The sequence below is a fragment of the Neovison vison genome, chromosome 1, assembly GCF_020171115.1.
Source record: "Neovison vison isolate M4711 chromosome 1, ASM_NN_V1, whole genome shotgun sequence".
In the NCBI taxonomy this organism is placed as follows: domain Eukaryota; kingdom Metazoa; phylum Chordata; class Mammalia; order Carnivora; family Mustelidae; genus Neogale; species Neogale vison.
The window spans coordinates 178,758,364-178,785,036 of record NC_058091.1 but is presented as its reverse complement, the minus strand read 5'-3'; the positions used below and the strand labels follow the sequence as shown (position 1 = coordinate 178,785,036).

Genomic DNA, 26,673 nt, shown 5'->3' with positions numbered 1-26,673 from the left:
CATAGCCTAAAGCTCTCTGCCTTTCTGGCCGCTTTCTGACACCTGACCAGGTAGATCTCCAAAATATATCAAAGATGAAAGTCAGGGGAGGGTATCCTGCTATCTGTTAGCCCTACCAATATTTCTACGTATCTCTACCTGTCTGTCTCTCCATCCAGCTGTCTGGAGGGGGTGGTCAGGGAGGAGATGGGAGATACCTGAACGGTACCCAAGGTGCAGGAGGAATGAGAGGAAGGCTAGGATGAACACAGGAATGGAAGAGTCTAGACCAGGGGCAGAACCAAAGCAGGGGAGAGGCCGGGTGTCTCCAGAGGGAGTCTGGAATTCTCCATTTACTTTTTCTCTTTTTAAGATTTTATTTATTTATTTGATAGAGATCACAAGAAGGCAGAGAGGCAGGCAGAGAGAGAAGAGGGGAAACAGGGTCCCCGCTGAGCAGAGAGCCCAATGCGGGGCTCGATCCCAGGATGTGGGATCATGACCTGAGCCAAAGGCAGAGGCTTTAACCCTCTGAGCCACCCAGGCACCCCAGAATTCTCCATTTTCTTAAAGTGCAGTTCGAGGACCGTATGAGACACATGTTAAGAAAACAGACTGGCACGTCCCAGGGCTGGATGATCAAACCAGAATCTTCAGCGGCCGGAGCCCAGGTTGAATTTCCCTTGGCTCCGTGCACCGGGAAATTCTTCCTGCACACCAGAGTTTGAGAATTAGAAGAAAAGTTGGTGAAAATGTAGATTATTTTTTAATTGGGGTAAAATACACACAACTTAGCATTTTAACTATTTTTAAGTGTACCATTCAGTCATGTAAAGTATATTCACGCGGCTGTGCAACCCACGAGCAGAACTTCTTATCTTATAAAACCAAACCCCTGTATCTATTATAGACTTGTTTTTCTTCCTGATTGCTTATTGAATTGTTAGCCTAATGCTCAACTAACTCTCCTAGATTCAGAGCTGAGAAGCAACCCCGTGGGACACAGATCCAGTGGTAGGCATCCTGGTTCACTGGACAAAGTCTGAGCTGAACCAGTTAGCAAATATTTTGAGTATCACCCTTGCTTAGAGTGCCATCTAACTAGTAACTCCAAATACCATGTTAGACGTGATTAATATGAAATAAGCATTTTTTAAAATATTAATTTCAGGGGCACCTGGGTGGCTAAGTCTGTTAAGTGGCTGCCTTTGGCTCAAGTCATGATCCCGAAGTATTGGGATCGAGCCCCGCATAAGGCTCCCTGATCAGCGCAGAGCCTGCTTCTCCCTCTCCCTCTGCCACTCCCCCAGCTTCTGCTCTCTCTCTCTGTAAATAAATAAAATCTTTTAAAAATAATATAATAACCTAATATTTTTGTTCTTTAGGAGATGTTTCAGTTCTATGTTTATTTTTTCATCTAAAATATTCTAATTACTGGGGCGCCTGGGTGGCTCAGTGGGTTAAAGCCTCTGCCTCCATCTCCGGTCATGGTCCCAGGGTCCTGGGATCAAGCCCTGCATCGGGCTCTCTACTCAGCAGGGAGCCTGCTTCCCCACCCCCTGCCTCTGCCTGCTTCTCTGCCTACTTGTGATCGCACTCTCTCTCTGTCAAATAAATAAATAAAATCTAAAAAAATTATTAAGGGGCACCTGGGTGGCTCAGCGGGTTAAGCTTCTGCCTTCGGCTCAGGTCATGATCTCAGGGTCCTGGGATCAAGTCCTGCATCAGGCTCTCTGCTCAGCAAGGAGCCTGCTTCCCCCCCTCTCTCTGCCTGCTTCTCTGCCTACTTGAGATCTCTCTCTGTCAAATAAATAAATGAAATCTTTTAAAAAAATAACATTTAAAAAATTATTAAAAAATTAAAACCCAACGTTAGTTAGAATTATTGCTTTTCATACGGTTGAAATGGACACATTCAAAATCTGATGGTGTACCATTATGTCATTATCTGCTAGCACACACAGAGCAGCACACACGTTTCCATGGACAATGGTAAATGCACCACAATGTTGATTTGTTGTCATTTAAAATATATGGACAAGCCACAAGATACTAGGCATTGAGAGGCTGTTCTATTCAGAATTCAATATCCAGTGTCACACTTAATGAAAGGTTCCTGGTTTGAGGTCCATGGTCAAAGGACCTTCAGGTTTTGGGCATTCCTTGTGATTTTTCTAGATGTGTCTCAGCCCTTCTCCTTACATTTTGTGTTTCAAGTCCATTCTCTGTCATGAGGATGAAGTGCCATCCCTTCACTTACTAAAATCATACACCTAGAAACTCTTATTTATGTGTCCAGTAGTTACACTTATCCTTGTTGCCCTCCATTAGAAATGTGGTTTTAAAAATTAAAGCCGCCCCGGCGCCCCTGGCTGGCTCACTTGGAAGAGCATGCAACTCTTGATCTCAGGGTCCATGAGTTCAAGACCCACATTAGGTGTAGAGATTACTAAATAATAATAATAATAATAATAATAATAAACTTTAAAAAGTAAAGCAATCCAATGATGATTTTATACCCATGTTATGTGGGATCTCTTCTTTTTAAAATTTTTATTTATTTATTTCTCAGAGAGAGAGAGAGAGAGAGAGCACAAGCAGGGGGAGCTACAGAAGGAGAGGGAGAAGCAGACTCCCCACTGGACAGAGAGTCAGATCCCAGCACCATGGGACCATGACCTGAGATGAAGGCAGATGCTTAACTGACTGAGCCACCCAGGGGTCCCTGGGATCTCTTTAATATATAGTCTTTTCTTACGCGTAAGCAGCACTAAATAACTTTGCATTTAAATATTATTTAAACCTATTTTTATAGTAAGTAATCAAATCCATTCAAACTGTGTGTCATGGTCTACTCTGCACAGCCTTTTGTTTTAACAGACAAATAACAACATTCTTTATAACTACGTTCAGAGTACTCGTAGAGACCTAAAAATTACTATTAAAACCCCAGTTGAAAAAGGGAAATCTCTCTTGTTATACAAAAGTCATAAATACTAACTTGCACAACAGTACAGTGGCCTCTCTTTTACACAAGGAGAAATAATGGCACAAAGAAATTTAGCAGTTTTCCTCAACTCTAACATTTAAGTAGGTAAATTAATGAGTCTTCCTGCTTAGAAAAGCCTTTCAAACAGATCTGATCCTTTTTTGTTAACACCTTCATGCATAAAAAGAAAAACAGAAATTTTTTTCCTCTCTGAGGACCACTAAAACCTCCCTACAGACCCCAGAAATCCTCTGGTCATATTAAAGACACACACTAAAAACATACAAAAATATCAGAAGTGTTTCTGTAATACAGCAGGACCTGCAGACTGCTAATGAAATTTCCCACCAGGAGAAATACAGAGGGGTGGGGGGGATGGAACTAGACCCCAAATCAACATCTATTCATGGCTGAGCCAAATTTAACCATTTGCAGAAAATCCCATAAAAATGGTGCCCCTGCTTGCTGCCTTCCCAAAATCTGTTTTGTAGTATAAAGACATTGCACAAGTCTATGTAACCAAAACTGTGATTTCAATGAAATAAATACGTAGTATATGACATAGTCATTGCTCACAAGGCCATTACAAAAGTCATCAACGGGAGGTGGAGGTAGGAGTTCGTGCCTGGATGGCTCAGTTGGTGGAGTGTGTGACTTCTGGTCTCAGGGTCGTGGGTTCGAGCCCCATGCTGGGTGTAGAGATCACTTTAAAAAAATAAAATCTTTAAAACAAACAAACCATCCACAACAGTTACTGCTAGAGTATACTTCTATACATTGTGGATTTCTTGGGATGAGCATTAACTAGGTTTCATAGAAAATCTCATTTCCCTTATTTAAAGCTTAATTATTAGATTTTCCACGTAGATTATCCAGGTCCAACTGTAAGTTGCAATTAAATTGCAACAAACTGAAATTAAGTGCTTTTCTCACTAGTCCAACATTTTTCAGAATTCTCTCTCCCAGGAATAACACGTGTTTTTCATATACACATACATCTATGAATATATATACATTACACACACACACATACACACATCACACATCACACATCACAAATGAATCTCAATATTAGTTTGGGGACAAATGAAACAGATTCTGAAAGCACTGTCCTCTAACCAAAAATTTATTTATGCATTCATTATCTACCATTTTGAAGTTTGCATGGACATCCGAGAATTTAGCACCGTTGTACTAAATTTGTGATCAACATTAATATTCCCAAGCGTGCTAAGAACACTTAGGTCTCGGTGCTTTACAAGACCCTGAAAACATGACTTGATTACATTTAATTTGATTCCAATTAAAAAGCACTTAAGAAGTTTCTGCTGAATTAGATTACACTGAATGTTTCTATAGAAGACACTTCATTATCTGAGGCAGCTTTAATTTAAAATGATCACAGAGAGTGAAAAACACCCTTCATTTTAATAACATAGGCTTAGCCCCATGTCCTTATTTCATCGCGGCATCCTGTAGATTTCGGTTTATTAAATAAATGTACAAGAGCCATGGTAGAAAGCATCTGTAATAGTGAGTGCCTGCTTCACAGTTCACCCTGGGCAGATCACTCTGGGCAGATCTGGTCCTGTGGCTTTTAAGTCCTAACAGAAACCAGAAATACCTGTGGAAAGGAACGTGTAAATAAAAACGAGGAGACAATATCTAGACACCAATATGAAAATATTGCCCTTCTACTGACTCTGTAAGCCATGATTGCAACTCATTAAAAATGAACAGGCACTTCTGGCTTCTGAAGCAACAAGACCCAAACTCCAAGCCATAGGACTTCCTAAAACTCAACGTTTACCCTTTTAAACAAAGGGCTACCCTGAGATCCAATCTTTATGGATTCAAAGGAGGAAGGGCTAAAAAATGTCTTTGTCTTCCAAGCGGCATTAACCGATTTTCTCAAGTATTATTATTTTACAAGCCCCATTTTGTTTCGGAGTTCCAAAAGGGAAAAATTGTGATTAAAAACAAAATGATGATTAAAAACAAATGTCTCAAGTCAGTTATTGTGTACTAAGCACAAACCGCAGGGCTAGCTTTCATGGGACAGAGCTCTGCAGACACACTTGGCATGCCCCTCTCTGATATTTCAGGAATAAAGGCAACTCTGTGGTCTGTGGTTAGTGATTAAGCACCAAGTGGACTTGTGGTGTGTGTTCTTCTACAGGAAAATCTGCAGCATTCTGAGCACCTCACACTTGTAACAATGTCTTTATTATACCTTCCAGAATTAATTGACCTAGAATCCAGGGACTCTGCAATATATCTGTTGGATGATTAGAACTCAAAGGACCAACAAATAAAACAAATTATTGACTTTCAGATCGTCAATCAAACAGATATTTATGGCTGCGATTGGCCAAAATGACCTCCTTTTCAGTTGGCATCATTTCAAAATCTGTGCTGATCTGAAACACATCGGAATCATCAGCGCCTTCTTCCACAGCGAGAACTCAACCTGTGCCAACAAGGCCACAAACCTTTCAAAGAACCCACGTCTCCTCGGAAGGCAACCAAAACTTCCTAATTTTCAAGGTTCTCTGAAAGTCTGCCTGACCTTGAGACCAAACACGACGGGGGAGGCACGGGGAGGTACGGTGACCTGGTTTAGTGACCAGTAGCTATAGATACCAGCGAATGTGCTTGTTGTCAATGAGAGTTGCTGAAATCTGTCTATACCACACTGGAACAATCAATTTTGTAAATGATTGCAATAATCAAGGAAATTGCCTAATTTATAAATCCTTGCATACAGCCTTTTAATGGATTCCTCCATTTTAATGCTGATGCCTTCAGAGCTAAATGAATTGTTGTCCAGGCTGTCATTGCACAAAATGATAAAAACATTCCGTGGAGGGGAACCACACTTCATGGATATTCAGGCCCTCAACCCATAATCACTCATTAGTGACTTCCACGAAAGTTTGGCATTGCTTATGGCCCCGGGAAGAGCAGGGTGGGGTCGGGAGGGGGATGTTCCTTTGCGTCTGCGCCTCTGTGCACATCCCCATTAGGGTTCTGGAGTTTGAACAACAATAATTACCTTTTGGCTGAACGGGGAGGCGCTGCCTGCATTCCCTTGGTATTGGAAGCCCCACGCCGTCCACAGTTCGGCTCCCTCTCCTTTCTGTCTAATGCTGAACCCTTCTCTGCCACCAAGCTTCAGAGGGGGGCCGGGGGATGCAGAGATCCTCCGGTGCCCGCTAACCCTCCCCTGCCCAACAGGTACATCTCTGCCTCTGCGCTCCCACCTGGAAACCCAGGCTGCGCCCTTAGCGCCCTCCCCGGCCCGTCCACCCCTACCCTACACTGCTCTTCTCAGTTAAACCTTGGCCAATTGATTCCAGCCAATAGCGTGCTGTCACTACTTTACTTACTGCTCAATCTCACTAACCTGACATTTATGGTGCGCTGATTGGCCTCTGTCAGTGGTGCTGGTTGTAAATTCACTTTGAAAAGCTTTGTGTTAACAGCCTTCAACCAGGCTCCAAGAAGAGGACGGCCTGACAATTGCTTGACCTCCTGCCCTTATTACAGTGAGTAAATCAGGGTTTGAGCCATTAGGCTGGAGCCTGGGGCCTACACAAAAAGGATTGACATGACAAAAGGTCAACCTCTGTCACACATGTGTAACAATTTGGATAATGGAATTCTGTAACTTATCTGAGCGAGGTGGCAAAGGCTTACAAGGGAAAGAATATTCTGCTCCGGCTTCTCTGGCTTTTATGCTAAGTAGCTATCCCGGAGCCTGTATTTCTTGTGTAAATACACAAGGAATGTCTGAACTCATGAAAGCTTGGAGCCTGGATGATTCGGGAGGGGGTGGGCTGGGGGGAGCAAGCGAGGAAGAGAGCAAGGCAGTCCCGCAGCGGGTCTAGGCTCGGCAGCACGAGGGGATGAGGGTATCGTGGACCTGACTCCTGATTAAGGAACAGGCCCTTTCTTGTATTCCATCAAATCGGGAAAAACCCGTCATATTATACCAGCGCTGTTACGTGATCTCCGGGTAACAAAAGACAGTTCCTCGGATAATTCAACGTGCTTGAAACGACACAGTAAAATAATAAAAGAAAGAGGCTCCCCTCCAGGTTCTTTGGGCCCAACGTGACCATAAACACATTTTCATCGGGCTTGCCTGCTACTGGGGGCGGGGGCGGGGGGTGGCAGCAGGCTGAGTTTCTGACTTTAATTTCTTGACCCTGTGGTTAAAGTCAGTGTGGAAAAAAGGGGAGACAAAAAGCATAGGGAAAAAAAAGCATAGGAGGTCAGGAAATATGCAGTTGTGACAAGTGATACTTATGAGTTATTTCCTTTGCATGGACAAAATGCTATCAATAAGAGAAGCGATCTGTAAACAACAGATAAAATGAACTGACTAATGAGAAAAAGAGTCCTGAGATACAGAACACATCACTCTTCATCAAGTATTTGCAACTGAGGCCCTGTCACGTCACATGCATATTTGGATTAAACCTCACTCATGTGAGAATTTCCAAATGGCTGCTATCGACGTTGTTGTTTTGGTTTTTTGGGTTTTTTTTTAAGCGGTATCAGTTTTGGACTTAAAAAAAACGAAGGGTGGTACTGGGCAGGGCGAGCCATAACCCCTTTAAAAGAAGGACTTTCCCAGGCCTCTGCAAAGCCGACTTGGAGCGCGAAGTTTTGATTTTTTAACACAATGCTGGAAACCATTCCAAGAGGCGGCAGATGGTTGTACAGTTTATGTAAAACTATAAAATGCTCGCACTCTATCAAATGGGCACCGCTATCACAGACATCTTCAAATCAAATGAGGCAAAGCTGAAGAGATACACCAGCTGTTCCTCTGCAAATTGAAGACATCACAGGGGTAGGACTCCGGTTTATTCTTCAGGAGAAATTATTTAGAGTTCGTGAAATGGACATATTCAAAACCACGCTGACAAGCAGTCCATTATATGAAATGATAAATTACTAAGAAGCACAATTTCTAGTTCAATATGACTGGGAACGGCCACATAATTCTATCCCTTGGTGCTTTGGTGAATCAGGCCCAATGAGCCAAAGTCTGTAAAGCAAAACCGTGGGCTATGTAATTATAATACTATCACGGGAACAATTTTAAAATGATTTCAATCAAATGTTTAAGTGATTTTAATTTCATTTTAAATGATTAATTTTAAAAATTGTTTTTTCAACATCTAAATATATATACAAGTGAGTACAGTACTCTACGTGGAATTGGGTGACGATTAAAAAAATGTAAGTAATGCATTTAAACTATGAAGCCAATTCATTTCCTTCAAGCACCAATTGCCAGTGATGGTTCTGAAATATAAACATTTAGCAATGTGTAATATATTTTTAATATTGGTTTCATCAATGTCTTTTGACCTAAGCTAAATGGTAATGATGAAAAATCGACCATTTGCTTAGAAGCAAATCTCTTATTAAATCTAAAGTATTATGGCATAAAATCAAACCACACAAAAAAAATGCCCCACATTATGTTATCCCCCTTGCTTTTCTGAAGAAAAATAATGAAGGTTTTCACATAGTGTAAATGAAAATGAGACACTGAAATTTACTGAGGCAAAGACAGATTCTATAAAATTAAAGCCTCCTCTAGTACCTTGACTGTAATCTTAACAAGTCACTACATTATTTCAATTAGCAGCGTAATTTTTCGAGGGTGAAAACAAGTGCGATTTATTTTGTCATTGTCCCTAAAATTCCCTGTCAAATCAGACTCTGATATAAAGGCCTGGGTACTTGTGGACCATCTTAATTAAACTGTACTTTATTTTAAACTTCCGTATTTTATATCCAATAGAATTTTAGGTTTGCACAACATACATTCCTCAGGTCCAGCCACATTAAATCCTGATGTTAAGCAGAAAGGGGAAACCATGTGCAACTAGATTAATTTATCTCAAGGGAAAAAGCGCACATTAATAATTGAGATAATGTTTTCATAAATGTTGAAATCAAACGTGCCTTTCACTTCTTTATTAGAAAACACATTAGAACAAAATTATCTCACTCTCATCAATAAGACCTAATTGCTGAGAAAGACTATGTTTTCTTTGCAAAATATTCAGAAAGACGTTTCTCATTTTAGCCAAAGAGCTAGAAATATACCATGCATTCAAGTCTTGCTGGAATAAATGTATGTAAGCAAAAGCGAGTGATTGTTTAATCCATCCTGTAATGTTTTTTTTTAAACCCAATGAATTTATTGTTTTTTGTAAAACACATTAAAATCTGATTCTAAAAGAAACTGGCCAAAAAAAAAAAAAAAGTGAGTAATTTGTCTTTTAGTTTGTTAATCTCCTTAAACTACAAAAGATAAAAAAAAAAAAAAAATCACCTGGGCCTCCTGGCTTTAAAAAAAGAGAAAGAAGAAAAAAAAACTCCTAGAATTTCCCTCGGATACCCCCATAGAGCCAAAATTTATTGAAGGTAATGGAATGATATTGAACTTTCTTTAAATTGCTTTATTTTTAAGAACCAGGATTAGCACAAAGAAAATATTAACTAAAAGATGACAGCATACTGACAAAACAATCAAATAAGCTCCCCATGGCTGATGTATGTTAAATATTAAAAAGTAATTTTCTACAAAGAAAATAGAGCTTTTAATGATTAAACAAAAGCAGTAACTAAGGTGAATCTGATTGTTTCTGTAATAAGCCTTCATGTGTATAATAAAGTACAGCCATACTAAAAACAACGGGCTGTAAACTGAAACAAAAATCCATCATCTACTTGGAAACAGTGACGGGAAAAGATTAGCCATCCATTTATTGTACTGAAATAAAGATAAGTAACCCCGGTAAGATCCGCCGGGCCCCGAGTATTGAACTCTAAATATAAAGACATTTCTTCATCAGCAAGTGACTTGAAAAAAAATGTGAGCAAGAGAGACGATTCCAGTTGACTTTTAAAATGAAATGGTAACAATTCGACTGCTTTTAAGTTTTTAAAGATCTGCTTTATGTCGACCTGATAATCTGGAAGGTGTCTAAAAGAATGTGTTTTTGGGGGGTGCCTGGGTGGCTCAGTGGGTTGAGTCTCTGCCTTCGGCTCGGGTCACGATCTCGGGGTCCTGGGATCGAGCCCTGCGTCGGGCTCTCTGCTTGACGGGGGGCCTGCTTCCCCCCCTCTCTCTGCCTGCCTCTCTGCCTGCTTGTGATCTCTCTCTCTGTGTCAAGTAAATAAAATCTTATGGGGAAAAAAAAAAAGAATGTGTTTTTTCTAATGGATAATTATTACATGAGTCATTAAATAATCAGTGCCGAAAGTTTCCTATAGATCTACCGTGTATTCCGATGATGGAATCCTTCTTAATAGGAAGAATACGATGATGATGACAGCTTTTTCCACAAGAGAATTTAGGTCTGAAAGCACAGACTAACATTTCAGGAACAACCTAACACTTAGACTCTCCTGTCGTAAATTTGACTAAATTCAAAGTGTCACGTTTCGTTAAAAAAAAAAAAAATCATAAAGCTCAAAATTAAAAATAAACTCAGACTTCACGGCATAAAAATAATCATACGAATAAAAACCTGAAACCTACTAGAGTAAGTGTTTTATCTTACAAATGGACATTGGCCCTAAGTTACCTGGCCCTGCTCTGTCACATTTTATAGGTTCTCCCAGGAGACGGATACATTTTGCACGGCTGCAGTTTTGATCACTTTTAATATCCCTTCCATCCCCGCAATGTTTGCTTATTCTAATTGTTCTAACAGATGATAAAAATAAATAGATCATGTTCTGAATCTACTAGGAGGGATCTGGAGATGATTCAAGCATGCACACGCCCAGGGAGTCTTCGAACACAGAACCAGCTCACATACCTAAAACAACAGGGAAGACGCAATTCCTCTCCACTGAGGCGTCAACAACATCACTCAATTCCCACTCTCCTTATTTCGACAGAATTTTAACTTAATCAAGTACAAGGAAAAAGCACAAAAAGAAGGCTCTATAGGTTTCGGTATGAATATGCATCCCATTCATATCCAGATCCTTTCAAGCAAAACGAAACAATGAGCTATTGGGTTGTTGGGGTTTTGTTTTGTTTTATTTTGTTTTGTTTTCATGTTTATGACGCCATCCCCTGACACTCTAAAAATAGATGAACTCCAAACCTGGGGCATCAGAGGGCAATATGACAGTGTTCAATTTTACCATTTGCAGATGGAACAAATCTGTACCCTTGAACAACTGCTTCACCATCTCCTCGGAAAAGTATTGGCAGACCTTTAACTGTAGGGTATTAGAGCTCCTAATAACACTACTGGAACATGAAAAGTGCCTGGAAGTGTTTTATAAACTTTAAACCGCATTGGAGGTTACAACTAATTAGTCAGAAACAAAAACCAACTGGGAAATATTTCAAAACCAGATGCTTTGATTATTCCCCACTTGTCAGTTTTTCCAATCCAAAAAGCTCTAACTTCTAACCTGGCTCTACGTACCAAGCCATTTTCTCCTGCCGTTTTCCTATTTAAAAAATCTGTTTAAAAAAAGAAAGAAAGAAAGAAAGAAATGCACTCTTTGGTGACATAAAGACGCCCAACATTTTCTTCCTCGCTCAAGAAATCCTATCCTGAAAGATTAAAAACGTGTCATTGTTTTTTCCAGTTTAGGAGCGAAATGGAACCTGGGAGCCTGGATAAGGGTGGGGTGTGCGGCCCATGGCCGCCATGTTACCATCTTGGGCTCCTGGGCTGTGAGTTTAACCACTTAGCTCCCCGCCCCCCCCCATCAAAGGGGGTTTTACCAGCTCAGGCCCCAGTGCCCCATGCTAACCTTCATGGAATGCCTGTGGAGACCAGATTTGTTTTTCACAACACTGTGTCTCCAGGGCCTAGGACGGTGCTAGCGGGAGGGCTCAGCGAAAATCTGAGTGGGTTACTGAATCCCTGGAGTTTTAGTCAGTGACTAGGCGGCAGCTCACAGGGAGCATGCTGCCCATCCTGACAGGCCAGCAACCAAGTGTATGACACAATGAGTGTACGCAGAAATGACCCATTAACGGAGCCTTCAGGTCCTGGCCAAGCTGGCCTCTGGCACTTGACAGACTTTCTTTTCTGGCTACTGCCATTATATTGCCTGGCCTCTGTGAGATTTACACATGGCCCTAAGGGTAAGACTTCCACCATCTTGTATGTCAGAAATCACTCCATGGATGAGAGGTGGCTAAAGCTAGTTGGGGGTGGGGCGGCCCAGCGATGGCTAAGAATCTGCCTCTTCAGCGCTGGATCTCAGAAATCAATGGTAAAGCTCTGGGAGAAATCTCAGATTAACATTTTTGAAATACACTGCTGATTTTTAAATAATAGCCTGAGGTAAGATTGTGCCACTGAAATAATATCATTAATTGGGCGATATCAAAGTGCTCTGGGTTTCCCTCTGTTTCGATTCTCTCTCTTGTGGAAGACTGCATGATTGTGCTTTGTCCGAGAAGAAGCAGAATTTGTGATTTTTCTGATTCATGAGGTAATTTTGCTTCCTTGGGACACTCTGAAAGTTATGAAACATGCCCCAGGCTCTCGAGTTCAGCATTAAGAAAAATGGTTTTATCTGAGAAAAGAAGCCTGACTCTCTTCCTCCCGTTTATGCTTATGTTCCTTCTTGCCCATTGCCTGAAACCATCCTGGAAGAGCTCTGAATGGGACACAAAATCCACCTAGCTTACACCCCAATGCCCCAGCTTCCTCTGCTCTGTCACCTCTGCTGGCTTCTTTTTCTCTCAAGACCCAGGGAGACCAACAGTCAAATCCAACCCAGCTGGAACAGAGGTTTGTTGCACCCAGAAACCTGGAGGCCCTGTCTTCCCACTGGGTTCCTGCTGGGCCAGGCCAAAGCAGGCACCTTCTTTCTGCAGGTGCTATGGACACCTGGCACTTGCATGACCAGAGAAACCTATCTTCCACTGCCATCTGGAGAACGAGGGGGGCTCTCCCCAAAGCTGCTCCCCGCCCCCACCACCACCAAGGGCCAGGCTCTTCGCCCGCCAAAGCTCCAAAGGGCTGGCAAGGTGCTGGGCCGAGAGGGGCTTACCTCCCAGAGGTGCTGCGTGTTCCTCACTGCGCCCGCCTGCACCTTCTCGGGGGGCAGAAGGACGCCCTGGAAGGGCCCGATCCAGGTGCCCTGCTGGATCCTCTGCGCCGCGCAGATGCCGTAGGCCAGGCCGGGCACGGTGCTGGTGCACAGGCACACCTCCCGCGGCAGGTCCCGGAGCCACTCCGGCAGCTCCGGCGGGGGCGCGGCGGCCGCGGCACTGCTGGTGCCCACGAGCCGGCGCAGCGAGTGCAGCGGCCCGTGCATGGGACACTCGCCGTTGCGGTTGTCCGCACACATGTCGCAACCTGCCGGAGACGGGCGGGAGGGAGGGAAGGAAGAAGGTTAACCCGCCGCTCCAGGCGGCCCGTCCTCGGGGAGAGAGACCCCGAGACCACCCCATCCCCTCCCAGGAAGCCACCCGCCGAGTGAGCCCTGCAGGCCGCGGAGGCCACTGGGAAGGTGGGGAGAGGGAAATCGCCGCACCCAAATCGGCCCGGTAGGGGGCAAGCCCCCCCTGCCTCCCCGCCCCCACCCCTGCCTCGTGCCCCAAAAGGCTGGCGAGCTGGGTGTGGATGGTGTGGCTCCTGCTGAGGATCCCCCACGGCCTGCTTTCTACTCCTCGAGGTGTGTCTCTCCCTGCTTCTTCCCTTCTTTCTCTAGTCCCCTCTGCTCCTCTCCCCGGCTCCCAGAAGTCCTCTCTTGACCAGGGGTTTGCAGGTGTGTTTCTCACTGTGCCAGGAGCAGACCCCATCTCTTGCTCAACCTTCTGTCTCAGAGAGATTCTGCTTTGGTCGCCTGAGTATAATTGGTTTTCTTCTTTTTCTAGAAGATCCTTCTAAAACCACTGGGGCAGGTGGGCTACCCGCCCGGCACAGAGCACCCTGCTTACTCCGTAGGGACCCACCCACCCCCTGGTGCCTGCACCAGAGCACAGAGTCACCGTGGCCTCCAGCACATCAGACACCGGCCACTGAGGGCGCACTGGCCCTGGGGTCCGTGATGGAGCCCGCTTGGCCACGGGTGGAAAAAGGGGGACTGTTCTGCCAGGTTTGGATGCCTATGCTGGAGTGCAAGCTCTTCCCAGAAGCCAAAAAGGAATAAATTGCAAATTTAAGGATCAGGGTAACAGTTCAGCAGCGAGGGCCCCAACTCTTGCCCAAAGGGTTGATCCCCAAGGCTGCAAGCAATTCTCAGGACTTGTACGCAAAGGAGAACTGTTGTGAACAAACCTCCCTCTCCCGCGCTCCCCAGCGCAGCCAGCAGCGCAAGGGGACCCTCGCCCTCCCGCTGGGTCGGGTGGCTGTGGATGCCCAGGGTCCCTGCACTCGAACTGGATGGGAAAAGGCCAGGCGGCTGCGGGAAGCAGGGCCTGCGGCGACCGCGCTGTCGGATCGCAGCGCCCTCCGGGTTATTAATGGGCCTGGCGGAGCCGCGGTGTCTGCGCCCCGGCCCTGCAGACCTGCCTCAGCGAGGCAGCCTCGGCGCCCGCCAGCGTGACCCAGCCTCCCCAGCCCAGCCTCCCTGGGGAGCCGCGGTGCCTCACCCCCTACGCAAGGGAGCCCCGTGGCTAGTGACAGACTGATGGACAGAGGGACGAATGGCTGGAACTGGGGCACATTCAGAGCCTCCTAGCTCTTGCACCTGGCTTTGGTCACTGCCAGGCCTGGGGGATCGCTCTAAGTGTGTCCCATCCGTGCTAAGACAGAGGAAAGCCCAGGTAACCTTTGACAAAGAGAATCGCTGAGGAATCTTCAAGGAAGGAACCCCTAAGGGTAACACCGCTTTGGGGCGCGCGAACCCTGGTTTTGACATTTGTTTCATCCCATTTCAGTGAAGAAGGGCTCCAGTCGGACATGCTTCTCCTCAGCCCCCTATCCCGCACTCCTCCCAAGAAAGCCCAGGAAATGGGGGACCCTCTGACTGCAGGGGTCAGACCCCTCCTGGAGGGGTCCCAGTCCCCCCAAGTGAAAAGCAGCAACCTGTTTCTACAGGTGGGGAAGTACCCATGCCTCTGGGCGTCCATCACACAAAGGCCCCCTCTCCCAGTAACACCAACTAATCCAAGTAGAGCGTCAGGCTCTGCTTCTGACTTTAGAGCCTAGGTGGAAAGTATTCCTAACCTTACTATATGTCAGCCCTTCCAGAAATGCTTCACACATCCTCTCAAGCTTCTGACTGTGAAAAACGACAACTTCATGACAAGGGGGGAATGGAAAGAAAGAAAGATGATAAAAATTCAAAGTCACCCAGTGCCTATGCCATTCCAGACACCTATCCTGAACCAAATATCATATCACGATCCCCATTTTGCAGATGAGGCAATTTGAGGCTTCACGGGCAATTTTAACGAGACCAAGGATCAGAGACTAGAAAGTGGTAGAAAGATTCACAGTCAGGTTTGGATGACTTCAAAGCCTCCAGATCTAAAGATCTACAGAGACCAGTGAAAGCTGGGAGAGTTTTATACCCAAACACATAATCCATAGAACTGAAGTATTTCACTGAAAGCACTATTGGGGGGGAGCACAAAAATTGCTCTAACATCAGTGAATTGCAGAGATTTCTGCATCTCTCTCCCACACTTGGGTTTGGGGAGGTTCAATGTATCAGAAAGTGAACAGATGATACCCTGGATTCTGAATTTTAGTGTCTGACCTCAGAGATGACCTTTCAGCATCGTAGCAAAAACTGCTTAAAACAAACAGCAATAAGCAAAGGCAACATGCCCCGTAAAAAACAAAAATCAAATCACTCCAGGGAGCTGCTTAACTCCCTTTCCCTTTCTGGCTGACTCAACTAGGCACAGCGGAAGGAGCAAGAGCATTTGATATTCACTCCTCACCCATCCACACCAGAGATCCTGTCAACTTCCCACATCTCCGCAACTTGTACTATCAGACCAAATATATCAGTAATAAAATAAGGAGGAAAAATACCAACTCCGGCCACCACCCCCACAGACAGCAAACACACCCCCCATATTTGTTACACAGGATAAAACAATGGCTAGCCCTTCCTCCAAGCGATCCTCCGAAACTCTCTTCTACCTAAGTTTCAATGGTCTCCAGCGGTGTTGAAAAACTTAATAGCGGCATTTTGCTTTACAAAAAGCAGAGTTTCTCCCAATATGTAGAAGAATACTGGTGCATGAAGTCCACAGCAGCGAAAGGAGGCCAATTCACTTCAATTACACGAGTCTTAAATGATAAACCACCTCGTGCTTCCATCAAAATATTCTGCTGGAGAAGTTGACCAATGCCATCCAATTACATCTTATATCTTGTTGTTTTTTAATACACAAAACCTCTGCCATTGAAAACACCTGGCCTCTAACTCTCTTACACAGCCCAGGGTCCCAGAGGACTGTGAAGATGCTCCAGACAAGTTATTACTCTGGGGTTGAGAAAAGCGGCACAGTGAGACAAACATTCTAGCAGAGTGTTTTCTAGAGAAGAGCCATAAACACGTATATAAGAGGAGGTCTGAGGGACAAGCCGACTAGATGCCCCAACTGCACCCCTCCAAAATGTATATCACACATACATTACACACAACATTCCACGCCAGGAAATACATAATACAAGTCTATTTGTATTCATAAAGAGTAAGCAAATACAACGTTCTTGGGTTATCCTAAAATAAAAGGGTAATTTTCCATAAGTCCCTAATTATTATTTGTAAAGGGTTTTCTATATCTGTGAGAAACATAATCAGAAATCTCCAAGCAAGATACTGTGCAATGCTATTTCTAGGATTAGGCAATAGGAGAGATCATGGTCCCTCCCTCCTCTGTCTCTCCTAGGTCTGTCAGTGCTCCTGTTTCTGCGTCCCTGAATGAGAGGAGGGAGCACCAGGTTACAGACTGAATTCACCCCCTGACTTGGGAAGGCCAGGCCAAGTGTAACGAAAAGCAGACTTTCACTCTTCATTTCATACCCTTGTGTACTGTTGGGAGTATTTCTCCCACGACACATACAACTTTTGCAACTGAAAACGGACCTATTTGAAGGTAAAGGGGGCCAAAGCAGGCCACGGTTTTCTTTCCTGGTGTTTCACTTCGCCTTCTAGGAAAGGTGAAATTTAAAACGTTTCGGGCCTTCTTTGCTGTCTGGGGAGGCTGACGGACGCGTGTGGGCCCCGGCAGAGCCAGGATCCGCGGGGAAAGCCCCCACCACACCAAGCCTCGGCTCCACGACACCTCTAGGCCTCCGCCTGCCCTCACTCATCCTCTGGAAAGGACACCGAGATGCGGCTGAGAAAGAAGCCTGCCTCCCCGCCTGGGCGGCAGTAACAGCCAAGCTATAAATCGTCCCCGACCGCTGGGGAGGTCGTGGCCCCAGGCCCGCAGGCCGAGCCCGGCGGGGCGGTCGCCCATCGATCCCGGCCGGCGAAGCGCCCCGGGAGTGCCGCCTGCTGGTAGCGGCGTGCGCGCTCTGGGCGCGGGCGCGGGGTTGCCGGGGTCCGGAGCCTGGGGGCAAGCAGGGCGCCGCGGCCGGAGCTCCCACACCGGGGTGCACGCCCCCGGCCTCCAGCCTGCGCTCTGCCGCCAGCCTTCGCGCGCCAGGGGCTAGACGGGACGGGGCGGAGGGCCAGGCCCAGGCCGGCTGGAGGCCCGGCACCCCAGTCCGAACCTTGAAGACCTCGGCCCCTCCCTGCCCGCCGGGGGCTCCCCGACGAGACCTAAGTGGCCGCAACACACCGCCCCCTCCCAGCGGCTGCTCGGCCTCCACCCCACTCGGGCCTTTCGGGCTCCCGGGAGAGGCCCCGGAGGCGCGTCCAGAAGGCAAGGCAGGCTAGCCCGGGCCGCCGGTGAGGGGAGCCGACTGTGGGCGCGCGGAACCTTCTGGAGCGCTCTGTCTAGGCGAGTTTAAAGCTCCCGGCGAAATCGCACAGGCACAGGGCTTCCCCCGCGCCGCCTGGCTGCCGGCTTGGCCCAGGGACCAAGAGCGAGAGACAAAAGGGGGAGGAACAGAAAAGGGGGGGGGGACGCAATGTGGATTTTACTTGTCTTCCGATGACTGTATTAATAAATTAAATGGGAGCGCCGGGGTGTGCGGGCGGGAGAATATTGCGCCGAGATAAACCTGGCTGGCCCCTGCCCCTGTGAGGCGGCCATACACAACACAGAGATGATGAATAGGACGGAGAGGAGATCGAAGCGGGCCTGGGCTGGCTCCACTCTCCCCTACAAAACCATAGGGCAATTAATTGTGGCTTGTCCCCTCATCCTTCATCTCCTGGTGGCACATATCGATGGAGATTACTGCTGATGGACCATTTTATCACCTTAAATAAACAGTCGCCACCTCTTCTAACCTCAATCTAATATATGGCTCTATGTTCAGTTTCAGGGCGCTAGATAACGAATGATGTAAAATAGCTAAATCATGTGTGTTACGGGATGGGGCTGGGCCTGCACACAAAAAGAGAGAAAAGAGAAAAAGAAAAATAGAACACGAAAGCCCACGCGCTGGCTCCCAGCCTCCCTCCCACCAGGGACTAGGTCTGAAATCTAAGTCGCTGGCGGCTGACAACGGGGACGCTGGGCAGGAGCAGCGGAGCCTGGGCCTTAGTGGCAAGAAGACCCCACTGCGGGGTTACTGGGCTCGGGAGCTCCCCCAAATAGGACCTGCGTTTCCCAGCTGGATGGGAAGAGACTGGGGCAGGTCTGACAGTACCCTCCTTTTAGCGCACTCTCCCCCGTCTGTCTCTAACTCTACTGGACAAACCCCAGATTCCCTTCTCTTACAAAGCCCCACTCCCCCAACCCTTGGAAAGGGTGGTGCTACCAAGATAAAAGCCTCGGGCCCTACTCTGACACCTGAGCACCTGCCAGTGCCGTTCCCTCCACTGTTCCCTGCGTAGCAAGGCTTCCCCAACGTGCAAGGAGGAAGAGACCTCCAACTGGGGAAGTTGCAAAGCGTCCCCATCCCAGGCGGAGAGACACCCCCCCCCAGGGAGGACTTAGTTGCCAACTCCCTCCCAGATGGAAAAAAGGAACACCTCCCCTGAAAGGTCTGCTAAGGCAATCAGCCAGACCAGAGACACTGCCTGTATCATTCGTACAAACACCAGGGGCGCCCTGTGGCCGCCTTTCCCTACCTTCCAAGAGGAGTGACGGGGTCTCAAGCAAGGCACCAGCTCCCCAAACTGAGAAGAGGCAACAGCAGAGGAGACTGACCTAATCAGTGGCTTTAGGCAACCAGGCAGCAAATACGGGCATACGGTAATACAGGACACGGAAGAAAGGCCCCGTCTTCCGTTTCTGTTATACCACCGCCCACTGGGATTAGGGAGGTGAAAAAAAGAGGCAAATAGGCATTCAGAGAGTCAGGGGAAAGTGTACTTCCATGGTGGAATAAACCCACAGGGATAAGAGAAATATATGGGAAGAGTTCACCCCAGCCAGCATATACAGTGTCTGCTGTTTTTAAGTCCTTTCGTGTGAAAGCAAACTACAGGACCCTCCGCTATGCCTTAACTGTGGTCTTGGCCAAAGATGCCAATAAAGTTTCAAGGTGAAGCGAGTGTTAATGATTCACACGTGTTACTGGGTTGTTGCTCCCAGGCAAAGAGGGACTCTTGTACAGGAAAGAGAATTGAGGGGGTCCCTTTCTTAGCCTTGTAAGAGAAAGAAAATGACTCAACATCCTTTTAAATAGAAAATAATAAAATAAAGCAATGTGGAGTGGTCACTTCACAGATTGCTTCCACAAGCAGATGGCAAGAACCTAAAAGGTTCCTAGTTTGCCTAGTTAGGAAAGTGTGTGCAGGGGAGAAAAATTAACAGATGCTTTCCTTCTCGGCAGCCCCTCACCCCACCCCATGTCACCCCCACCCTCATAAAACCTGGGAATAAGCAGCAGCTCTGGTTTTCACCACCTTTCCAGTAACAGACCAACTTACCCCGCCAAGGGGGGGGGGCAAAGTTTGCATTTCTGTTTTGCATTTCGATTTTGTTTTGACCCCCTCTCCGCCTCCCTCCCCCAGATTAAACCCAAGCACTTCTCACTCTATCTTTGGAAAACACATCCCAAGGTTTCCAATGAGTGTGTACTCTGGCCCAGAGAAGTTTCTGGAAGGATGGCAGGCCCGCTAGGCCAGCATTACACAAAGCTACCTCAGCTTTCCATTTTCTTTCTCAAAGGCCCTTTAATTAGGAAACAACGAGAAGTGCAACCTCTAATAGGACACACTGCCTTTCTCTGCCTTCTGTGGTCTCCCCCCCCCCAACTCTGCACAGGGAAGCAGTTCAGTCAGTTGACTTAAAAGGGGATACCGGATGATTAACACAATGGGAATAACTTAAATAAATCATAATCCATTTCCTCCGTCCAGAGGAAAATGTTACCTGGATGATCAGATGGCTCAATAGCCACATATTAATTAGCACTCTCCCAATTCTTTCTCAGATTAATCTAGGTTTTCTTCTGAAAATGCACTGAACCTTAAGACTGCACCATGAACAATACAGGACCCCAGGGCATAGGCAGAGGTCTAGGGTGCTGCTGCTGCCATCTTTTCCGACACTCATTTAATTCAGCAGAGAAACTGCAAGTTTGATGAGGCACGTTCAGGCCACAATGACTGTATTTCAGAACTGTCTTTTCCAAAGCATTTCTTGCCTTTTTAATTCCCATTAAAAAAAAAAAGAACTGTTTATGAAAACAACATATTCAAGAAATTCAGGAGGAAGATAAGTGGGTTTTTTTTTTAAAAAATCCATTAGGACAATATAATTTTATCAAATCTTCTAAAGTTCCAAAATACACACCTCTTCTTAACAGCAGGGCAAATTCGAGGAGAAACCCTCATTTTAAACCAATACTTTACCCTCAAGCTCTGAAGAGGAAAAAAGTAAATATAACTGCTCTTTTTTGTTAGTAATAATTATCACCATCAGAAAAACGATCCCCATCCCTTATGAAAAGACTGAAATATCGCCATCCCTAGGCTCGTGTCTAGCGTATCCTCATCAAAGTAATGACTCTGGGAGTCCTTTAGCGCAAACCTGTAGTTATTTTGCTTTTACAACGAATTAAGAAGTTCAGGGAATTAAGAAGTTCAGGGAGCGGTAGACATTCTGCAGGAAGGGGCTTATTCAAAGTAGAGTGATTATACGTGTTTATCATCAACTTTCCTCCTGCAGGAACTAAAGGAAGGAATGAGATGAAAAGGGCCAAGTGAGCGCTGAGCTTTCAAATCCTCTACTGCTTTCAACTTGACTCTCTTTTCCTTTAATATTCTCTCCAGAGTTCTCTGGAACTGTATGGAGCACCTTCACCAGTGCCTTAGGTGTTCACATCGTAACTTCTGACACTACCAAAAAGAACTGGGTGTACAGCAATGCACATTCTTGGCCTTCATTTAGTCTTTTGTTGCAAGACCTCTGGGTGTGGTGAAAAAATAATGAATACTGTTTTTCTGAAAATAAATAAATTGGGAAAAAAAAGACCTCAAAACAGAGCTTGTACTTGTGAGCAGCGTTTGAAACTCTGAATATAGGCATCGAGCTCTAATTAGGCTTTTGCCTAATTTTTGAATTAGGCATTTGCCCTTTACTGGGCAACAAGGAGAGTACACTGCTAATACTAAACCACTGCCACAATCATTAAAACAAAACAAAACAAGTAAACCAACAAGCGTGCCTACGGATTGCGAATGTATAAACGATCTCGGGTGCAGGGAGAACGCGGGATCCGCAGGGAACGACCCCACCCTGCAGACGGAAATGTTTTCTCATTAAGCAGCTGGCAATTTTTCTTTTTCTCCTTTCTAAATAAATAGAAGACCTAATAATAATGCCTGCCTGCAAGAAGAAACTGACCCAGTGTCATCCAAAATTCCTACTCCAGCGGCTTTCAGCGGGTCCCCTGACAACCCGGCGGTCCGAAAATAAGCAGATGAAGTTAACTCCAGAAGCAAAATAAGGAGAAGGAGACACAAGCCCTGGAATTCACGGTGCCCAGAAAAACTGAGCGTCCCTCTCGCGTCCCACTGAGGCCAAGCTAAGCCCCTGCGTGCGCTGCTCGTACCCGCCCGGCCCTGGGCACAATCCCACAGGAGGCCAGAGATGTGTGCCCGGTCCTCGAGAAGCTCGGGTTTAAAGACGCGGGGCTGCGAAGCAGGGATGAGGGGGTTAGGAAAAGGGAACCCTGAGGTGCCACCCGGCTTCCCATACGTTCTCTCGCTTTCTCTAACGGGAAAATTTTGCCACAATGGTCTGAGAGGTGCAGAGCCGCGGCCTGGACCAGCCCACCACCCCGGAGTCCCAGCTCGGCTCCTCCGCCCCGCTTCCCCGCTGGGCGGCCGCGCTCGACGGCGCCCGCGCCCCTGGAGAGCGCGCGGGCTGCAGCTACGTACGGTTGTTGGGGTCGCTGGTGTGCTGGTTGAGCGGGATGATCTCCATGCGCTGCTGGCCGTACAGGTAATAGTCCAGCTCCTCCGCGCTGCAGCGGAAGCGCGGGCCGCCCCGCAGGTCCCCGCCGCTGCCGCCGCACTTGGAAGGGCCCGGGCCCGAGGCAGCGCCGAGGCACAGGTCCTTGGGGGGTAGCGGCTCCGCGGCGACGGCGGCGGCGGCCAGAGGCGCGAACACCGGCAGCTGCGCCACGGGCAGGGCCGAGAGACCCGCCAGCGCGGCGGCGGCGGCGGCCGCGGCGGCGCAAGAGGAGGCAGAGGAGGCCGAAGTAGAGGAGGACGCCGGGGTGGAGGAGGCAGAGGAGAGCGAGGCGGGCCGCGGGCGCAAGCTGTCCGGCGGAGGCTCTGCGCGCTCCGGGGGTGGCGGCGGCGGCTGGAGAGGCTGCGGCGCGCCCAAGGGACCCGCGGCGCCGCCGCCCTTGAGCGGGCCGCCGCTGCCGCCGTGCGGGAAGAGTTGCTGCCAGTGCTGCAGATAGGCTGGGTCCACTTTGAGAAAGGCCGAGCCGCCGGGGTCTCCCGGCTTCAGCATGTCCGACCTCTCAAGCTGGGAGCAGAGGGTAGAAAGGAGGGTGTGCGTGAGTCGGGCCCCAGGGCCGGGGAGGATGACCGCCCAGACCCCCGAGCGAGAGCTGAACTCCGGGCTCCGCCTGCTGCCGCCCGGCGCCGCGGCTCCCTCTTTCCAACTCCACTAGGGCGCAAAGTTTACTCTGAAGCCGCGGCGCCGCTCGAAGGGAGCTCCGTGCAGCCCGCCTTGCTTCCGACCCGGGGCGCCCAGCTCCCGGCCCGCAAGTTGAAGCCCGGCGCGAGGGCGCGAGGGCGCGAGGGCGCTCGCCCGCACAACTCGGCGGCAGGAGGTAGCCCCCGCTGTCCGCCGGCGCCCGGAGCCGACCAAGCCGGAGTGGCGCAGCGCCGGAGCCTCGTTGGCCTCCGGCGCCAGGAGGCGGGACAGTCTCGCCCCCCGCCCCTAGCCCAGGATCTCCAGTATCCTACCCAGGAGGCCCAAGACCCCTAGCCCTAGACAAGCCTCGCCTTACCTGGAAACTCAGAACTGCCGGCGGGTGCGTGGGTGCGTGCGTGCGTGTGTATCCGTGAGCGCGCGGGAGAGTGTGCGTCCCGGCTGCGCTACATGCCCCTGCGCGGCGGAGAAGGAAAGCCCTTGATGTAGTCCTGCAGCCTCAAACCCTCCCCGGCCTCTAGGGACAGGCGCGGAGGCCGGAGGAGCGCGCTGGAGCAGTTCAACCGAGCGCGCGGGAGCGCGGGCCGACCCGGGCGCGGATCCGAGCCCCGGTAGGCTGCTGCGCTCGGCCGCGGCCGCGTCCCGGTCCCTCAGCTCCACGCTCTGGCAGCCTCCCGGCTGGACACGTGGGTTTTACGACAGCACAAAATACAAATGTGTGTGCGTGCGTGCGTGTGTGTGTGTGTGTGTGAGAGAGAGAGAGAGAGAGAGAGAGAGAGAGAGAGAGGAGGAGGAGGAGGAGGGCGGGAGAGAGAAAAAGAGAGAGAAAGAGGGAGAGAGACAGAGGTAGGGAGTCGGGGGAGGAGGGAGGCAGGAGGCAGGCCAGAATCACGAAGGGGAGGGGAGGGGGTAAGAAGGAAGTTCTAACGGCTGGATCCACACGCGGCTGGCGCGCCTCTCCCGCACAGCTACCTCCTCGGCCCTCCCACCCAGCCACCCGGGCCCCCGCCCGGTTTTGGCGTGACGTCTCGCTCTCGCTTGTTGTCTCTTTCTGCCCATGATAAGTCTTTTCGAGGTGCCAGCTCACGGCCCTGATCGTGCAAGCAGTGGAAACGCGGAAACCGGAATGCATCTCCGCACGCACTCGGGTGTCCGCATTGGAGCAGGCGCGCCCAAACCGCGAGGGGACCAAGTCCCACTACCGGGTTTGTGCTTTTACCCCGCTCAGTGTTTGCAGGAGTACTGTTGGGTGCCAGAATCTACTAGCCTGCCACGCAACTTCCCACAGAAATCCTGGCGTGGAGAGGCCGGGGCAGGGCGGGTTGCGCGCTGGTATGAAAGCCTCAGGCTGCAGACGAAGAGACGGGCTTTCGTTAGCTGGGAGGCGTGAGACCGAGGGTCTCTAATGGGCACCTAGTGCTGGCGGGACTCAAGTCTGTCCGCATAGGGACAGGGGAGGCGGCCACAGCGGAGTCTCACCGGGCTAACGCTAAGCCCACCCACTCTCCAGTTGTCTCCCTGGGGAACTCTTCTCCGTGTGGGCATCGGAGGCAAGTATCCCCAGCTCTCTTCACGGTGTTAAACTGCTCTCGGACGCCTGCGAAGCTTGTTTGCCCTTGACTGTAGGGGCTGCCCCCGGCGGCGCCGTGTGGGGGGTGGGGGCGGGGAGCGGTGTGTCTTGTAGGAGGTTCTTGCCGCAAACTTGGTATCCGGGGTGCAGGCTGGGAGAGCAGCCCCACCTCCACCCTGACCGCTCCCGGTGCCTTGGGCCGCGAGGCTACCCTTCCCTGCGCGGTCTCACATCCACGAATTGGGCACAGGCCCCCAGTTCCTCCAGGAACCGGCAGAGCTCCGTGGGGGTAGGGCACGGACGGGGGCGGTGGGGGGAGGGTTGTGAAATTGACCGGCTCAGGCGCTTTCCCCACGCTGGAGTTGTGTCCACACTCAAAGAGAAGAAATGACATTTGTTTTTCCCCAAACAAGCCAACTTACTTAGCACCCGCCACTCTGAACAATTGATAGCCACTCTTCCCTGATTTCTGCTTGTTTCTTTTTGTCTTCCCACCACTCATTTCGTCTGAGCCTGGGAACCGCGCTGTTTAGACTTTGTCCGGGTCTCACGCAGGATTGCTTCGACGCTGGTTGGAACAGAGTTGGACCAACAATGTTTTGACTGGCGTCGTTGTGACAAGGTCATCAGTCATTCTTGGATAGATTGATAGTACCCAAGTTTAAGGCCAACACCACGAGGGAAAACCCACGTGCTGTGGGCCCCGAGGCTAACCGAGCAGTCTGCGCGGGCTTTGAACAACTCCATCGGGAGGAGAGTAGGAAGTTCCAGGCCCGTTTCAATCCACTTGCTGGAAGAACTGCCGAAGAGAAGCGGTAGGGCCTCGGGAAAAGGGGCAAACAAGCTCTCTTTTTCACACTCTGCTGGTTCCTTGCTGGATCTCTGGGACAGACTGGGAGCACCGGGGAAGGGAGCGCGGACGCCGCCGGCAGCGGCACCGCCGCCTTCTTGTTTAGAGCCAAGCCGGCTGCGCACAAGCGTTTGGTAACCCGGGACTGGCCTTCTCCGAGAACTCCTCCCCATACCGCCACCCCCAAACACACTGGAAATTATCGAGATTTTCGGACGCCAGTTGCAGGAACTGCTCCCAAGACCTCCTGGCGCCCATACCCTGGGAAGCCAGGGGTTTGCCTTTCTAGGAAGATTAGGGGATCGGTCCACGAGAGCCTCGGATTGGCCAGGCGCGGGTAGGAGCTTCCACTATGTTTATTCTGCCCAGCAGCCCCGCGGAGAGAGCGTTACCATTAACCCCATGTTACAGATGGGGACACTGAGGCTCAGAAACTAGGTTGCCTCAGGTCACACCATTGTTGAGTGCTGGAAACCGGGCCAATGAGGCACCACGTGTACTCTCCTGTCCACCCTAGTCCAACCTCTCCTCTCACCTTCCAGACTGACGCCAGAGGGTTGTCTGGTACTTCGAGGGAGATTTGGCTCCCCTTGCCTTGTGGGGGGTCAAGGGGAGAAGCAGAGACTGCAACGGAGTCTCTGTCCCCTCGGTCCGTCCCTATGACAGGAAGTGGTGTCCCTGACTCATCAGGTTCGACGGGGCCCTAGGGTGCAAAGGCCTTAGAGAACATGCGTGAAGGAGGCGGTTAAAAGTTAGAGCGGACGCTCTGAAGGCCTGGGAGTCCAGGGGCGCAAGACCAGATTTGGAGCAGAGTGCATTGGGAGTCTGAGCATTCCCCAGCACCTCCCCAGGGGGCCCACGACTCGACTCGAGGTCAGGGCGCTGCTGGCACCCAGATGAGGCCGGAGGGGCTGGGCTGGGGCCGAGGTCAGCGTGGTCGTAGAGCTGCGTCGGCCGGCCCGGGGCGCTCAGTGCCGGGCGGAGTCCGCCGCCCACCTACCCAGTTGAGCCCGGACCCCTCGGGCTCGCCGCCTCCCTGGCACATCTCCTCCCGGGGTCTTAGAAAGCGAGCCCACCGGCCGGAAGGACAGGCGCCCCTCAAATCTGCTCCCCTCCTCTTC

At 49.2% G+C, this 26,673-nt stretch overlaps 1 protein-coding gene across 1 annotated transcript in view; it reads right to left on the bottom strand.

Annotated features, from left to right (window-relative positions):
* PRDM6 (PR/SET domain 6) overlaps positions 1-22,985 on the bottom strand; it is a 102,366-nt gene extending 79,381 nt beyond the window's left edge. Inside the window, exons 1-2 of the mRNA XM_044263827.1 lie at positions 22,403-22,985; positions 13,037-13,344 (exon numbers count right to left, since the gene is read on the bottom strand). Of these exons, the coding sequence (XP_044119762.1) occupies positions 13,037-13,344; positions 22,403-22,985 (891 nt within the window). The remainder of the gene's footprint in view (positions 1-13,036; positions 13,345-22,402) is intronic.
* Between the last annotated feature and the right edge of the window lie 3,688 nt (positions 22,986-26,673).